Raw genomic sequence first — 19,140 nt, 5'->3', positions numbered from 1 at the left:
GTATTTACATATGCAACTTATAAATAACCCCACCTAATAGGGATAATGATATCCAATAATCTCCCACTTGGGCTATATGTGAGTTGTATGTGGAATACAAGTAAACTTTAGTTGATATCAAACTTTATGGATACAAGATACCCCTGCAAACAATCTAATCCATTAACTTCATTAGTATAGGACTAAAGAGATCATAGCTACTGTATATGATCGTAACAAACCCCAACAGTAATCACAATACCAATTACATTAATGACATAGATCAAGATGTATATGTGTAGAGTGAAAATTACATGAAATATGATCAATACATGTCAATTTTCAACTGGTCCTAAGATGACCTCAAAAGAGGTTAGATCATATTTGCAAAATACTTTATGCTAAACTGCAATAGCAAATCATGATCCAAACTATATGATTCCAAAAGGAATCTATATCTTATTTACAAACACCAAATGCTAAATAGCAATAGTAAATAATGATATCATAGTCAGAGTGTCAAACAAACATATAAATTCCTATTAATGTTTTGAACTTTAAGTATGTACAATAATCAAAACAAATGTTTGTTTTCATTAATTAACATAGAGCAATAAATATAGACTCCTACTAGATGAGTTCTTCTTCCATAATGACTCTCATATCCACAACATGCGCATGAAGCACCTTAGGTACTAGACCTTTGGTGAGTGAATCGGCCAATATGGAATCTGTGTTGATGTGCTCTACTATAATCTAACAACTCTGAACTCTTTCTTTAACCGCTAGAAACTTAATATCGATGTATTTAGGCTTCGACGAACTGTGGTAGTTTTTGACATAAAGTTCTACGACTTTATTATCACAGTAAATCCTCAATGACCTATCAATGTCATCAACGATATGTAATGTTGTGATGAAGTTCAGCAGTCAAATTTCGTGATTGGATGTTTCATAGCATGTTATCAACTCTGCCTTCATAGTAGAAGTGGCTATTAGTGTTTGCTTTACACTCTTCCAAGATATAGCCCCTTTAGCAAGCATGAAGATATAGTCCGAAGTGGACCTTCTGCTATCCAAGAATCTAGCAAAATCAGAGTCTGAATATCCAATCACCTCCAAGTGATCTGATCTCTGATACATGAGCATATGTCCTTTAGTTCTTTGCAAATACCGCATCACTTTCTTTACCGTTTTCCAATGTGACGGTTCTGGGTTACTAACATATCTGTTTAACATTCTCACTATAAATGTTATATTTAGTCGAGTACAAACTTGTGCATACATGAGACTTCCCACTGCTGACGCATATGGGAATTGCTCCATCTCTTTTATTTCAAGTTCAAGCCGTGGACATTGCTGCAAGCTGAACTTGTCACCTCTTTACACAGGTGTGTCACCAGGTGTACAGTTCTGCATACCATACCTTATAAGCACCTTTTCAATATAGGCATGATGTGAAAGTCCAAGAATACCTCTTGAACGATCATGATAGATCTGTATGCATAAAACAAAGGATGTTTTAGCAAGATCTTTCATTTCAAAATTATCAGATAGAAATGACTTGGTTTAATGTTGCATGCCCTTATTATTGCTTACAAGCAATATATCGTCCACATACAAAACAAGTATAATAAACTTGCTCCCACTAAACTTGACATATATGCACTGATCAACGGGGTTCTCTTTAAATCCAAATGAGGTAACTACTTGATCAAATTTCCGGTACCACTGACGAGATGCCTGTTTTAAACCATAAATGAATTTCTTTAATCTACATACTAGGTGCTTGGAGTCTTTAGACTTAAAGTTCTCTGGTTGCACCATATATATAGACTCCTCTATGTCTCTATTGAGGAATGCAGTCTTTACGTCCATTTGATGTACCTCCAAATCATAATGAGCTATAAGTGTCATGATTACCCTAAGGGAGTGAGAAAGTCTTCTTGTAATCAATGTATTATTTCTGAATGAATCCCTCGGTAACAAGACGAGCCTTATACTTTTCGACATTACTCCTTGAATCTCGTTTGGTTTTAAATATCCATTTACAGCCAACAGGCTTCTTTCCTTCAGGCAATTCGACAAGTTCCCAAACGTCATTGTCCGCCATAGACTTCAACTCTTCTTGCATGACGTTAATCCACCTTTTAGGGTTAGAACATTGTTTGACTTCTTAGAAAGATGTAGGATCACTCTCAAACTCAATGCCAAAATCATACTCTTAGAGATAAACATAATCACAAGAATTTGTGGTTCTCCATTCCCTTGTGGATCGCCTTAAAGGCACTTGTGTTTGAGGTGGTTGAGGTACTTACTCATCAATATGAGGTAATCTTTCAATTTCAGTGGTAGGCTCCTCTAATTGCATTGGAGATGTCATGGAAATATCATGGTTCACTACGCTCACTAGATGTGTAATGCTCATAATGTGCGGTATGGTAACCACGTCGCTACTGATCGCACTAATAATGACCACAGGAGGATTTCCAATGCATTCCTCAAAAGATATTTCCGTTACCTTATCACTCCCACCGTCCTTAATGAACTTGGCATTTCCTGTTTCGAAGAAGGATTTATTAGAGAGATCATAAAATTTATACCCTCTTGACTTCTCTGAGTAACCTATAAAATTATAGCTAACTGTTCTTGAGTCCAGTTTCCTTTCATTATGCCTATAAGGCCTAGCTTCAACTGAACAACCCCAAACATGTAAATACCTAATGATAGGCTTTCTACCTGTCCACATCTCAAATGAGATTTTAGTTACTGTCTTACTAGGTACTCTATTGAGTAAGTAAACTACAACCTTGAGTGTTTCCTCTACAAAGACTCTGGTAGAGAAGTGAAAGTCATCATACTTCTTATCATGTCCTTTAGGGTTCGATTATGACGCTCAGGTACAACATTCTAACTAGGTAAACTAGGCATGGTATACTGAGGCACAATTCCACACTCAGTAAGGTAATTCGCAAAAGGTCCTGGACGTTGTTCACCTAATCCATCATATCGACCGTGATATTCACATCCGGTTAGATCAGACAGCTTTAATTTTTCTTACCTAGTTGAAGTTCAATTTCGGCTTTGAAAATTTTGAATATGCCCCAAAATTATAATTTTTCATGAATAAGGTACAGATAGTCAAATCTGGAATAGTCGTCTATGAAGCTAATAAAATATGTGTGTCCATTCTAAGATGTCTTAGGGAATGATCCACAAATATTTGTATATATTAGCTCTAAAACATCACTACAATGGCTAGCCACCTTATTCCTTTTGTTAGTGGTCTTCCCCTTGATACACTCTATGCAGACACCAAAGTCTGACATGTTAAAGGAATCGAGAATCTCATGTGACATTAACCTTTCTAGGAGTTGTTTGGATATATGTCCTAAACGCTTATGCCACAACATGAAAGAATTCTCGTTAGTCAATTTACGGTTCGTACCTATGCTATGTATTATCACGTTGTCAACTGTAGGAGTAAAGGTGTTCAATTTATAAACCTTATCAACCAAGGAACCATTGCTATCAACCAAGGAACCATTGCTAATCAACACTGAATTAAAGAAAATACTGAAAATTTCATTTCTAAATGAACAAGAATAACCTAATTTATCCAAACAAGAAATTGAAATTAAATTTCATCAAAAAGACGGTACAATAAATGTATTTTCTAAATCCAGAAAGACATTGGTTCCTAAACAAAGTATAAAAACACCAATTGACTCGATTTTAGCCTTCTTTCCATTTCCTGTATAGATGTATCTTTCACCATCAAGCGTAAGTTGGCTCCTGAGATAACCCTGCATATCTATCCACCAAGTGTTAGTGGGTACAATAGCTAAATTGACTTCTGAACTAACAAAGTTGAGAAGTTTACCTTTTTTTACATGTCAGTTGGCGTACTTGAGGCAGCCTTTCTTTATATGGCCTTTCTTCTTGCAAAAGAAACAAGTACATTCCTTCTCCTGCTTCTTGTGCTCCTTATGGCCATTACCTCCAGAATCTGCAGTTTATTTTCTTTTTCCTTTGTTATTGATCCTCTTTCGTTTCTTGCTCGTACTTTGAGAACCAGATGCTAAGTGAGCACTCTCAGATGTCTCAATCTTTAGTCTTCCTTCCTCTTGAACGCATTAAGCAATGAGCTCTTCAATGTCCACTTTTCTTTTTAAGTATTATATGATATCTTAAAAGGAGTGAACCGTGCAGGCAGAGACATCAAGACGAAATGCACTAACATACCCTCAGACATATCGAGTTTTAATGCTTTCAGACTTGTCGCTATATTGGATGTCTCCATAATGTACTCCCTTATGTTTCTTTTACCATTGTACTGCATGGTTACCAACTTCGTAAGAAGTGTGGTAGTCTCGACCTTTTTATTTGAGGTGAATCGGCCTACTAATTGGTCCAGGAAACTCCTAGCATCTCCTCCCTCTGTTATTGAGCCCTTTATTGGTGTCGGTATGGAAAGTTTCATGATACTCAGATACATACGATTTGATTTCTCTCACAGCTGAAATTCAACCCTTTTCTCTATAGCGCTAGCACTGGTCAGAGGTATGGGACGATCATTCCTTAATGCATAGTCTAAGTCCATGCGGCCTAAGACTACGGTTATGTATTCTTTCCATTCAGTAAAATTCAAACTAGTTAGTGTTGGGATGTTATTAATGCTGGCAGTTATAGATTGCACTGAAATTAAAAAGGGAAATTTATTTTAGTTCACGATTTAACTAAAGCCAAGAACATATAAGTAATATAAAATTATGCAAATAAAATAAACTTTTAAATGTAGGGACTGAAATGTAGCTAGAGGGGGGGAGGGGGTGAATAGCTCGTCGCGTGCTCGTGGTCGGCGTTGCTTGTTTCTTCAAAGATGTGCAGCGGAAATATACAAGAAACAGCACACACAACGCTAACAAGTAGATTTACTTGGTATCTACCTCCAAAGGAGGTGACTAGTCCAAGGATCCACACACTCACGCACACCTCCACTAATAACCACTCATTTTCGGTAACTACCGAAGGCGGAGAAGTCCTACAAGACTCTCAATACAGAAAGAAAGGAAAGGGAACAAAAGTATAAGCAACGCTTACAATGAATACAAGAAACCCTAACCCTAGCTTTCTTCTTCTTGCTTTTGATCCGCCTCTTGACTTGGAAGAGCCTCCAAGAATCTTCAAGAACTGGCGATCTGGAGCTTAGAGAGAGCTGTGGAGTTGCTGTCGAGGAGTTGAGATGAATCGGTGAAGCACTTGCCGAAGGAATCGAACGCCTGTGACTTAAATCGACGCTAACGGTCGGATCCCGATCGATTGGATTGCTCCTAATCGATCGGGGAGGCTTTGGATCGATCGACTGATCGATCCAGAGCGCCTTTGTGCTCTCTGGTATAGCCTGGATCGATCGGCTGATCGATCCAGCCTTTATCGCGTAAAAACGCGCCACCCCAATCGATCCACTGATCGATCCAGAGGCGTTCTATGCGCTCTGCGACTTGCCCATTCGAGGCTTGTCGCGGGGACCTTCCCAATCGATCGGCTGATCGATCCAGACATTGGTTTTTGCCCAAGACCAAGTCCCAAGCCCCCAAACCAACATCCAGTCAATCCACGACCTGTTGGTTCATCATGCCTAGCATCCGATCACCCTTGACCTGCTAGGACTCCCTCACCAAGTGTCCGGTCAATCCCTTTGACCCACTTGGACTTTTCCTCATCATGCCAAGTATCCGGTCACTCCCTTGACCTACTTGGACTTTTCTTCCTCGTGCCAAGTATCCGGTCAATCCCTTTGACCTACTTGGACTTTCACCAAATGTCTGGTCAACCTTGACCCATCTGGATTTCCCCGTGCCTGGATTCACTCACCAGGACTTTCACTTGGCTTCACTCACCAAGATTTCCAACTGCCTAGCTTCACTCACTAGGACTTTTACCTGCCTTCACTCACCAGGATTTTCTCACTGCCTAACTTCACTCACTAGTTCTTTCACCTGGCTTCACTCACCAAGATTTCCTTCTGCCTAGCTTCACTCACTAGGACTTTCCATCTGCCTGGCTTCACTCACCAGGGCTTTCACTTAGCTTCACTCACCAAGATTTTCATACTGCCTACCTTCACTCACTAGAACTTTCACCTGGCTTCACTCACCAGGATTTTCTCTCTGCCTAGCTTCACTCACTAGGTCTTTCACCTGGCTTCACTCACTAGGAGTTTCTCTCTGCCTAGCATCCCAGTTAGGACTTCCCAGTCAAGTATCTGGTCAACCTTGACCTACTTGACTCTTCTTCAACCAAATTGATCAAGCCCCGATCAGTGGAGAATTGCACCAACAATCTCCCCACATGAACAACTGCACCTGCATTGTTCATGTGTCGTCTGCATGTATTGGCAAACATCGAAACCATGACCAAGACTCAAGCTTGGTCAACCAGGTCAACCTTGACCTAAGGGATATTGCTCCAACATTAAATGCATATAAATGATCTTTTTCTGAGATACCAAGTACAACATAATATGTCTTCCTTTGGGTCGACACATTATTTGTTAGCGATACTTTCTAATATAATTCAAACTTTAATTGGTCACATAATGTGTCTTCCTTTGGGTTGACATATTATGCGCATAATATGATATTTTACATGAGTTATATTTTGGTCTATAACTCACAACAACCTTAATCGGCCATATAATATGTCTTCTTTTGGGTCGAGATATATTTTGTGCATGATCTGAACAAAATAATATTTTGTTCCATAGTTGTAAGCTACCTTATGCATATATCTGGCATAAAAGTAACATTCCTTTGGGCCAATTACTTTTAGCATAGATATACGTTTATCAATCCAAAAGTTACTAAATCTACCTAAAGCGTCTTCCTTTGGGTCAACACATTAGTTCAACTTAGTAGCACGTTGTGTGAATAAACTCAAGAAAATTTTAGAAACTTAATTCGAATATAAATTATTTAATCATCCTTAACAACTCTAAATTAGATTTATCAATCGATTGATACCATATATGACAGTCGATTGATTTTATCTAATTGATTATTATAATCAATTTAAAAATCTACTGTATACGATTATATGATCATATATAAAACCTTCACTTATGAAGTTAAAATTCTTTAAGTTTTACAATTAAATAGTATTATTTAATATTATTTAATTTCTTAATTATTTCTTCATTAAAAAAGTTATATATATTTAATGTAATTTTTTTTTATACATGGAATAATTAAGATTTTTTATTCTTTTACTGTTTCAACAAAGTTTTCCGTTTTTTGCCAATACTGTTTCAACTTTTTTTTTAATATGAAACGGTATTAAAAAAAAATAATTAGTTGACTAATGAGTTTAAGATGGTTAATTGTTTGAATTTTAATTATTTCTATTCAAAATTTTAAATTCGACAATCGATTGTTCGATCAAAATAATCGATTGTATCATCATAATTTTATCTAAAATTAGATTAAACAGTGATGATTTTTACTATTCTTCGTATTGTTCGTAGAAATATGAAAAACTCAAAAAATAAGTCTATTCTAATTTTCTCTTATATGATTTTCGATGATAAAAAATTTATACTAACTAGAAAAACTTAATCTACCATACAAACAATAAATCAACAAAAATTTTAAACTTTATTGTCAATGAAAACGATGAAACAAAACCTTGGTTATGATACCAATTGATAGTTCTTATAAAACCTAAGCCGCATGGATTCTGAGAATCATATAAAAATTCACATATAGGAAATGCAAGAACATATGAACATGAATCTTTGTTTCATCAATTAAATATGACATAAGAAAAATAAATACATAAACATAATAGACAAGGAACCTGATTGAAGAGTCATAACTTTGTTTTTAGTGACGTCGGCTTGATTTTTGTGGAAGAAGATGCAGCGGAAAGGAAGGTCTTCCAAGGGGCTTAAGGGAATAAGAAACTATATCAAGATGATTCCCTAAATACTTGAGGACCAACCCTATATATAATGGACATCTATTATCAGCCCATAGATAATAATAGATATGAGACTATAAGTCCATATATACTGAACATTTATTATCATCTACCAAAAATTTTAAACTTTATTGTCAATGAAAACGATGAAACAAAACCTTGGTTCTGATACCAATTGATAGTTCTTCTAAAACCTAAGCCGCATGGATTCTAAGAATCATATAAAAATTCACATATAGGAAATGCAAGAACATATGAACATGAATCTTTGTTTCATCAATTAAATATGACATAAGAAAAATAAATACATAAACATAATAGACAAGGAACCTGATTGGAGAGTCATAACTTTGTTTTTAGTGACGTCGACTTGATTTTTGTGGAAGAAGATGCAGCGGAAAGGAATGTCTTCCAAGGGGCTTAAGGGAATAAGAAACTATATCAAGATGATTCCCTAAATACTTGAGGACCAACCCTATATATAATGGACATCTATTATCAGCCCATAGATAATAATAGATATGAGACTATAAGTCCATATATACTGAACATTTATTATCAACATATAGATGATAATAGATGCGGGACTAAAGATTTTACATATACAAGGTCTACATCCAACAGCTGAACCCAATAAGTCTAAGTTAGATAATTTTAAAAGGTTCAGATCATATTCACATATGCAACTTACAAATAAACTCATCTAATATGGATAATTATATCCAATATTAACAATTCATCAGGCTACTCCCTCATTATAGAATCAGGAGAATTAATTCATGGAAATGGAGTTACAACAAAAAAGACATGAAGGAACGCATTTTACAACTTAAATCGAAGAGAAGAGAGAATTAGTCATAGTGTTGATAATTGTCTTAGGATCAACTTCAAGCTCTCGGGAGAATAGAAACTCAATGGTTCATTGGAAACAATGCTCTCCTAGGATTCCTTATCACAAGAAATCCCCTTGATAGGGAGGGGTGGACCCTTGATTGCTAGATGCCTCTAATAGATGATCCTTGATCCTTTTATAGCCTCCAAAGTATTCCAAATTTGTCATAACTCTCCAGAATTGTCGGGGCGCGACAACAAAATATGACAGTATTTGTAGGCATGTCCCTGGCTAAGTCGACGAACATGGTTGTGCCTATGCGCACGACCTGAGCATATCGGCGATAGACCAAAAGAGTTCTTTGGTAGAAAAGGGCACGATCATGCTTGTAGACATAACTAGCCCGCATTAATGGTTGTGGCCTCTATAGCTACTCCGTTTCACGTCTAATTTCGACTAGAGGAAAACACGTGTATCATGGGATATGATCAGAGTACGTTCCTTGCCGAGGACTCTTGTTTCATGGCTTCTTACTCTTGAGCTCCAATTAAACTCTGAATTCGCGTCCGGTCAACAGAGAACATATTTTCAAACAAAAAAGATAAAAATAATACCGAGATAACGAATATATGTCAAATATCCTTATGCAATGAAAAGATATAAAGAGTCTAATTAAGCTTTGAATTCCCGTCCTGTCAACAAAACATGTAATGAACATATTTCGAAAAACAAAAAAAATGAAACTAATACTGAGATAATAAATATATGTTAAATATGCTCATGCAACGAAATAAAATGCATGTAAAACGATAGCAAAAACGATGTATGAAGCACACATCAACTGGTGAGCTTTTACCGTTGACTAAACACATTATATCCAAAATTATTGAATTTGAGTCTAATTTAAATATATTTAATAATTTTTTGAGTTGAATTTAAATTTATAATATTTTATTTAATTATTCACGACTCAGTCATAATTAAGTCAACTTGAATGAACCAAATTTTACATACTTTTATTCTATCGTACATGATTATCACTATTGATTTGGTTCGATATCAGGATGAGCTGATTCTTCAATATATCCACAATCGAGAGCTTTTTCAGGTAGTCGGATGCACGTCTCGACGGTTCTTCTAAGGTCAGTTTCTATCGGGTTGGTTTAGTCGGGTCAACTTCTATCAAGCAAAGCGATCATTAGGTTGGTTCTAGTCGGACAGAGGCATCGTCAGGTCGGCTCTGATCTAGCAAAGTGATTCAAGGACGCTGGCGAAGACCTCCGACTCTAGCTATAATTGTCGGTATTTATATGTACCACGCACTCTTTTTATAACAGGCGCCTTCTTTGTAATTATGGCCTTATTCGTCAGCCTTCTTCGTAACTGATGCCTTCTATGTGACTGCATCGTAAGTCTGGCTAGTCGAACTTGACTCAGACTAACTTGACTAGTTGATTTGACTTAAGTTGGACTGGTATAGGACTGACTGAAGTTGAACTCAAAAGAATTCGTCCAACCTGACTCGAACTCACCGTGAGCTAGGCCAACTTGACCTGAGCTATGTCTTGAATCGGGCTGATTGAGATTTACATTGACCGCCACGTGGGCCTCTCTCGTTCCCACCACATCAATAATCAACCGTCAAGAAACAAAGAAGGCTTTTTTAAAACTTGAATGCAATTAAATATATATAAACAGCGTGCGCGCGTTTTTAAAATTAATCTGTTCTGACTTCTGAAGAGCGCGCGCTCTCTCTCTGTCTTGTTTTCTGTCTTTGATCAATCTGTTCCGACGAATCTGTCCCTTGCGCCCTTTTTTTTCTTGATCGATCTGTCCCGAAGATCGTCTGTATGCTCTCTTTTGTTTTTTGATTGAGCGGTGAAATGCTTCCCATACTCGATCAGATATTCCTTTCTCCTCTGAGGCTCTCAGTTGCGAAGCGCCTGGCGATTCATTTAAAATTTATTTATTTATTGAGCAGTCCATAATCTTTATTTATAAACATTAACAAATTGAATATATAGAAATCCAAATTTATGTATTTAATTTAACTAGTTATTGACCTAGTACTTTGAATTCTCACCAAACTGAACATATTAGGGCTACTCCGCCACTTACACTAAACTAATTGATCACATTGATTGCTAAACATCTCAAACCAAACTCTTTGATATTTTTGTTCCTCTTCTCATGAACATAAAGAGTCTAATTTACAACTTTATTTCGTGACATTAAGATAATTAATCATCTTCGTGTCCTTCGATTCCTTTCTTCTCTTTTACTTCTAGTCTTCCACCTACAAAAGATGCTTTCCGAGTATTAAAATCATCTTAACAACTAATACGAATGCTCGATATTACTTAATTGTAAAGAAACTGAGTAACCTTTTGTTCAAGGAGAGGGTCGGAGCCCAAGTTACGGAAATATTTTTTGAGCTTGCCCTTCACGAGCTCCTCGTAAACAAAGGATGCACCCCTTAATTGCGGGAGCACCAACCAAGCCACAAACACCATCTTCACCGTGTGCCAAAAGGGTATCCTTGTTTTCATCCCCCGATCAAAGAAGTCAATTCGATGATGCTCGTAACGATAACCGATATGCATATATGATATTGAAGACAAATATGCTATACCAATACAGAATTGGCTCAGCTACCATCTCGAAGAGTGTCAAGAAGGAGTAAAGGATCCAATAGGCCAACCATTGTTCATCTTCCTCACGGTTCGACTTGTTTTCGATGGCGCATATCGAAGAATATCTGCACGTAGGCAAATTAAAGAGGGGAGGAATGTACGCGACAAAGATACAGAGAGAGGACTTACAAGGGGAAGAGAAGAGTAATTGCAGGCCTGCGATATGGTAAATGATCAAAGAAATTATACAAGAAGAAGATTATATTGATTAGAAGGCCAAGAAAATTGAGGAGACCATGCATTGATCGATTACCCTGCAAGCGAGTGGAGGTGCTTAAGCAAAGCCCAAAAGGTGGCCATTGAATTATAACTTGGTCGAAGTTCTTGGGGAGGAGGAGGTTTGGTTATATTGTTAGGGTTTAGGAGAGGAGAGAAGGAAAGGATGAAGTGGTTGAAGTTCAAGTATTGGATTCTTTTCTTCTCTGTGTAGTGATGTCAATACTCAAGCAAAGGTTCGACCATGTGGTAGTAGTGAGTGCAAAGTGTGCTATGTGAAAATGCCTATTTAAATTTCCTAAGTAATTGAATTCAGATCATATTCTGTTTGAATGTTCATGAATATCTCGTGTTGCGTCCGTGATTTATCTCCTCCGTGTTGGCTTTGGGATGGGTTGACAGGAGCAGTGGGGACGAGTGTATTCGCCTTTTGTCATCATGAATATCTCGCGATGATTCAAATATACTTAAATCAAGATTTGAATCGCTCAAATCAAACTTGAAATCCGCTCAAATTAAGGTTTGAATAGTATATATATATATATAAATAAATCGTTTGATTACTTAGAGCTCATCAAATGGTCAAGAAATGTCTAACACCCTGTGACGTTTCTTGTTCCATATCGCATCCACTACCTTCTCATGACATCTCTTCCCATCTGCAAGGTTTCTGTTCTGATCTCCCGATTCAGCACCGTCTTGTTGCAGTCTGCTTCCCGATTGATGATTACAGTGGCGACGAGCAATCTGGGATGTAGTTCCTTAATGGCTCATACTGTTATTGATCATCTCCAACTCTCCTCTCCTACTTTGCTTCTGAGACAGGTGAGTTATGTCCTTGCTGATTCCCGTGCTTGCCTTGAATTAAATTTCTCGGAACCCTAAAATTTTTCTTTTGGTTCATTTCATTCTTATAGGTACTGCAATAATATACCTTGGTTGATTAAGACACTTTTCATGATTATTCATCCAGCAATGCAATCATGGTTCGTCAGAACGGTTGCGACGGTTATCATGGACTCTGTCGGTCCAGTTCCAATGTCATTTCACGGAACAGTCACGACACAAATTTATAAAAACAATAATTAAAACTTATCATTTGGAATTTTTGTTAGAATAAATTTAGTAATTAAATGAATAATAATTTGATTAATAATTAGTTAATGAAAGGTAAAATAAATAAATTTAAATATATAAATTTTATTTAGAAAATTTTTAAATTTAAAATAGATTTGATATAATATTTTTAAAGGATAATTCAGTTAAAATATAATTAAGTCAATTTAAATTGGAAATTAATTGGCTTAGGTTAGGGTTTCAATTAATTCCATATGTTTTTGTTTCTTACCGCCTTCTCCTCACACGCCTGCATCATTACCCCAAAGGCCCAAACCACTTCTCTCCCGCTGGTTTTCACCTCTCCGGCATACAACGCCATCGCCACTGCCACCGTGACCTGTCGTCGGAGAAGACGATGCCGCCGCCATGACCTGTCGCCGGAGAAGACGATGCCATGAGGTCTGGAACGTTATATACCAGAAATTTGGCACGGCTCATGTCGTTCCCATGCCGAAACGCCCGTTCCGAGCGTTCCACCTCTGTTCTGACGAACCATGAATGTAACCTTACTGAATGTGTATTTGGTGTTTTTCATATCAGGGTTCTAGATCAAATAATTGTGTGAGTATACTATTTCGATTAAGGGATGAGATCCATACGACCAATATTACTTTATGATCATTGTTCTTGTCTAAGATCATCAGGTGAACCATCAGTGAACTATTTTCTATGTTGACAAAGTTACTGCGCACCAAGGAGAATGAAGAGAGGGGCAACCGGACCACCAAAGGCATCTACAAAGCTTGAGAGAAGGAGAGTTAGAATGAAGGCCAAGGGTGCCTTGCCTTAGCTATTTTGACACTCAAGTTAGTCTCCGATGGGGAGGAATAAAGTACATAAATAATAGTAGGTTAATGGAAATGGATGTATACGAATATGTACGTGTATGTTGGCTTACAGGAGCGGACGTTCTTTTATATCTTGTGGCTGTCAGAGAGAATGATGTGCTTCTGATAGCATGTCATATCCATATAAGAGGGTCGCATCATCCATATCTAGATCACGTGGGATCATGCTATATCAACCATATTGTTCCACGTGTCATGCTTGTCCACGTGCTATTGAACAACTGGATATTTGGGCTTGGGAGTGACATTGTGTTGGAAGAGTGAAACGGGAATAAGTAGGACATTGGATCAGAATTGATGGAGTCGAATGGAGATCTGGATCGACGAGGCTAAGAGGAGTACTGGATTGGCAGTGTACGGGTGGGGAAAACAGGGATGACCAGCAGCTGCCGACGGGGTTGGAGTTGCTTGTGGCAACATCTCACAACGAATGCATGGGGTGAATGAACAGGGAACGAGCGATGCAACGCATGGAAGAGACAACACTGACGATCTACGTGCACGTCGCTAGTTCGCTAGTGCTTGCGGCGACAGCAAGCACGACAATGTGAGGGTTGCTCGGACATGGTGACAAACGGCGATAGCATCACAGAAGGAGAAGAACTCGGTGTCAGTTGCTCGCGCAGACCGTGAAGCGGCGCTGGCCATCAAGCGTGTAGGGGGAGGGGGAGGGCGAGACTGCCACTCGCATGGAAGGGGCACGCGTGGCATGATTCGATTGGTGACCATAATTCCCTTGTTTTTGGAGAAAGAAAAAAACTCTAAAAAGGGGAGAAGTGGAAAAACCCTAAAAGACCCACTCTCCTCCACGTGGAGTCCTCCTCATATTCCTCCTATCAACATGTAATCTTGATGATCGGTTATAAGTTGACTATTTGATTTATCTTTCTTTACATAACCTGAGGACGGACTATAAGGGGGCCGGATCCTCTGGTCTCCTTGTCCTGGTCCACTCTTGGACCGGGACAAGGGGATTGGTGGGAGGCAATGGCCCCTACCAATGCAAAGGCTGGACCATGGATTGATCCAACCTTTACGGACCAGAGGATCCTCCCCCGACTATAAGGGGCGTCTGAAATAAACATAATCACCTTTTGATACAATTGAATTCATAAAGTAATATGACATTATCACTTAAAGTAAATGTGAATATCAACATTACTATTGTATCATTAATCTATACTATTGTTGTGCTAGATTATGAAATGTTCTAATATTCTAACCTACAACTTGATCTTGAGAGCATTAACACAGTAATATACTTGCACAAAAACAGCAAGCATGCATGCAATAGACATGTAAATAAAAGTAAGGTCCAGAAATCGTTATCCTCCGGTTGAAGCGTCGACGTGCCGACTATCTTTAGAGAATATATTGCCGCCCACGGTGCAGAGGCTCTTCAGCAAACGAACGTCGCACTCAGGACCCAACCTCAGATCGCGGAACACTAAGCCTCACGCCAGCGAACCAAAGACTGGCAAAAACAAACTAGGCCGCCTGTGAGTGTAAGGCCCACGAGCTAGGGGTTTGCACCCCCCCTTCGTGTGTCGCACCCGGTTTATGGATTTCCGGCTCGAACCCCAGAAACCACCTGATTTGGGCTCGGCCCGCACATACGTGTAGGTCCCCTTAACTTTGCTAAACAAGGATGGAAGGACTCCATATATAAGGTCTTCCGATTTTCTTAACTTAGTAATGTGAAACTAAATGCATACATATATGCATTACTATAATAACAACAAAAATCAAGAAAAATAGTTTGAATTAAAACACAGAACTCAACAATTACTTCTTACAACTATCTTCATCATGTTGAATCAAACTATGGGTGGCTAAGGGAGTTCTCTCTATTGAGTTGAGGGTGAATGTTACATAGGATGTCAATTCCTTCTGCACGGTAAGAACCTTCCCTATTAAGATCCTACTAAGATTATAATTCAATTGATTCTCTTTCACTTATTCGCCATTGTTGCTTGCATTTTCGGTTGAGATAAAAAGTCTCCAACTGGGCTTTCTTGGCCACCTGTGAGCTTGCATGCCTTTTTAGAGAATCTTGCTCCCGTGTCGTAAAACTTATAGCTCATAGCTCGCCGTTCATCTAGTAGGTTTCTGTATCCTTCCGATTTCTATTAGAATGCTGGCCCTTGCTATACCAAAGTGACATCCATGGAGTTGTTAGTACCAGGTGGGAAAATGATTTACATCTCTCTCTTTTACTGTTTCTTTATCGACATGCGTAACAATCTTCTCTTTAAATTTGATCTCAAACTTTCTATTGTCTACCGTCAAAATATTTACCAGTTTATGTTTTCAGACCATCTTCAGATCACTTAGCATCCTTTAATATAATCACCATGAACCACATAAATCTCAACTATTAGGATCGTGCACATGAATATTGCCTCTCCATTGAGTTTTTTGTAAGCTAAAGTTTCCTCTTTTCTTTTCCCTTTCTCTCTGTCATATTTCAACATATGTTTATATTAGTTTTCTCTCATTTTGTTATTTATGAGAGATACATTCTCATTTCTCTCATTTTATTATTTATCAGTGCACTAGAATTTAAAAAATATTTCATTATATATGATCTTACCTTATTTTTCTACATGAGATTATTTTTAAGAATTAAATTTATAATCTTTTAATCACATAATAATAATTTCATCGTTACTTTAACACTCTTATTTAATAGCGTAACCGTTTTAATTAAAATTATTATATCATATAATACTGAATATGCATCACGTACTAGATTATTTATTATATTATTATTTTTTGCATTGTATTAATTTTGATCGAATTATTGTATTATATAATTGTTTCGGTCAAAACTATTTAATTTTGGAATAAATGTTATATTTATTTTAAAAGATCCTACGGATGTGTATATTCAGCAATATTAATTTGTTTGGTATTATTTGCTTGTCCTTTAATACGTAAATGCAATGGATAAGGCACCAGGTGACCAAGTGGAGTCTGGGCCCCGCAGCTCCCTCCATGAACAGAGGGTGGGTCCCCCTTCGAGCCGCTCATATATCCAGTCCTCCGATGTGCGCGAATGGATAATTATTAACATAGCCACTAAAATATTTATTAAATATTAAAATGCCTTTTTTTTCTCTTCCTAAAATGTTTTTTTCTCTATTTTATAAATTAATAATTTAGAACACTAAAGCTGCGAGCTGGAAATTCTGAATGGGTGCTCTTGTCAATTTCATCAAACGCAAAAAGGGACCAGTTGTTCAATTGCGGTCCACCAATCAATAAGTTGGAGAGGCACATTTGGACACAGCCACCATGGTTGATTGTAAGCCAAAAGATAACGTTATCTATTTTATAATTAATTAATTAATTAATTAATGTTATAGTGTTTATGAGATAATGGTATAATAATTATAGGTGTTTGACTAAGTTTATTAAAAATAATTTATAAGTTCGTACAACTTATAAGTTATTTTAGGAGCTTATAAATTGTTAGATTTTATTTTAAAAATAAGTTATTAAAGTGTTTGGGTGAACTTATTATAATCAACTTAAAAGTATTGATGTGTTTGGTATTATAAGATCTTTTTATTAATAAAATTATCAAAAAGGGTATAATACTATTAATAGAGGATTTTGATATTTTTATTAACAGAAGGTTTTGGGCGAATTTTTGCATCGGGGGAGAGAAAATTGGAAAGAGACATTAGCCGAGAAGATGACACAGCGTTGGAAGAAAAATCGACGGAGATAAAAAGATATTAGACTTATAAAAATTTATGGAGGATAAGATGAGGATTTATGAAATTATATAAAGATATTTTAGAGAAAAAAATTATTAAAATCACATATTTTTTTAAAAAGTAGGGTCTTCCATATGTTTTTAAAAGCAGCTTATAAATTCCAAAACAGCTTATTTTGACAGCTTATAAGCTGTTCAAAAAAAAATTTATCAAATAAATTTGAAGAGCTAATAAGCTCTAAAACAGCTTATAAGCTGTTTTAGAAAGCTTATAAGCTCAGCCAAACACCCTCTTAGACTTTTTAATGAATAATTAAAAGATCTAATATTTGAATTTCAATTATAATATATTATAGGAGATTTTCTCTTTAGTGAGAAATGGATGAAAGTATTATGAATTAATCAGTTCAAAAAATTAGATACATAGATTACAAATAAAAAAAAAATATTCTAGTGCGCATATTAAATTAGATAGAGAAATTTTTTTTAAAAAAGATTAGTATGGATTAAATGATATAAAAATTTATTTAAATATAGATAATGATATAAAAAGTAGAGTCTAATTGACCTAAAATAATTTTGTAGCTTTTGATTAGTGGTGTATTTTTTATAATTTAAGTATTTCGATTTTACTCGATTAATTTTAGAGGTATCTAATTTGACTACTGCATATGTTTAAAATACAATTTATATAAATTGATTTTGAAAATGTTTATTTTATTTGAGATTTTTTTTTTTTCAGGCAAGTGTTTTATCACACCCCGGATTCAATTTATTTTTATTTAATGCTACTCGTAGTCAGGGATATATGTCTGTGATAAAATAGTCAGGGTATTTTGAAGTGAATGTATTCGGGAGATTCAGATCATTTTCAAACGTCTGAGGTGCATATGATGTCCTTTTGATATTTTGATGATTTTATTTTTTTTAAAAAAGATGTTTTTAAAATGTGTAAAAATGTTAGGAGTAAAATAAAAATTTTCTTTTAATGTTATTCAATTGAGACATTTTTATACTATTAAATGGAATAAAAAAGTAGCAGTTGGTTTGTTCAAGTAATCTACATGTGTTTTGAGTGAACAATATCGTATATAATTCCATTTGACTCAATTTGAAATAGAAGTAATATAAATTAATAAAATTTGCATCTAATATTAATATGTGTGGATTGACATAAATTGACGTATTTATAAAAATAATTTATTTTAATAGAATTATTATTTTATATATACGTGACATAACTTTAAAAGGAAGCTTCCAGAATTCTCATTGTGTGAATTTGACAAAATCAATTACTATCCCAAAATTTTTAAATTTAGATTTTATAATTTGACCAAATCAAATATGAAATTAAAACCCCACTTACCTGAACAATCGACAAAGAAGGAAAGGAATGAGCCTCCGACCCAATGATAAAATCTTTTAAATGCTTAATTGATATTTAAGAGTTGAATTTTAGGTATTTGTAGAAATTTTATTTAAGTGGGATTATAATTTTAAGAACGTTGTCGGTTGTCGATTTGAATACATTTCTATGAGTACTTTTTGATTTATTCTTATACATGAAACTCTCATATAATCAAATTAGTAAAAAAATTCTATAAAGTCGGACCTATCAATCCCAAAACTAGCTGGGTTTATCACTTGATTTATTTTTTTCCCATGAACTCATACAAACTTTATTTTATTTTGTTTTTTTGTTTCTTTAGGAAGAATGAATAGAATTTAGCGTAACAAAAGTAGGGAAGG

General features: G+C 36.1%; 1 protein-coding gene across 1 annotated transcript; it reads right to left on the bottom strand.

The window, feature by feature from the left end:
* Window positions 1–10,868: 10,868 nt before the first annotated feature.
* On the bottom strand, window positions 10,869–11,871 carry LOC122049623 (protein HVA22-like). The gene is made up of 5 exons (XM_042610986.1): window positions 11,738–11,871; window positions 11,614–11,640; window positions 11,424–11,549; window positions 11,176–11,329; window positions 10,869–11,087 (listed from the first exon to the last, which is right to left on the bottom strand). The coding sequence occupies exons 1-5, from the start codon at window positions 11,782–11,784 to the stop codon at window positions 11,076–11,078; spliced, it is 366 nt and encodes a 121-aa protein (XP_042466920.1). The 5' UTR covers window positions 11,785–11,871; the 3' UTR covers window positions 10,869–11,075.
* Between the last annotated feature and the right edge of the window lie 7,269 nt (window positions 11,872–19,140).

This window comes from Zingiber officinale, chromosome 2B (genome assembly GCF_018446385.1).
Source record: "Zingiber officinale cultivar Zhangliang chromosome 2B, Zo_v1.1, whole genome shotgun sequence".
Lineage (NCBI taxonomy): Eukaryota > Viridiplantae > Streptophyta > Magnoliopsida > Zingiberales > Zingiberaceae > Zingiber > Zingiber officinale.
The sequence above is the reverse complement of the archived record's forward strand: the minus strand, read 5'-3'. Positions and strand labels throughout refer to the sequence as shown.

Bases quoted from the DNA above. Each gene is read 5' to 3' on its own strand.
- LOC122049623 (XM_042610986.1), bottom strand. From the start codon at position 11,784: ATGGCCACCTTTTGGGCTTTGCTTAAGCACCTCCACTCGCTTGCAGG. The intron at 11,641-11,737 runs GTAATCGATCAA...ACCATATCGCAG, and splicing joins CACCTCCACTCGCTTGCAGG to GCCTGCAATTACTCTTCTCT. The intron at 11,330-11,423 runs GTATAGCATATT...GATGAAAACAAG, and splicing joins GCTGAGCCAATTCTGTATTG to GATACCCTTTTGGCACACGG.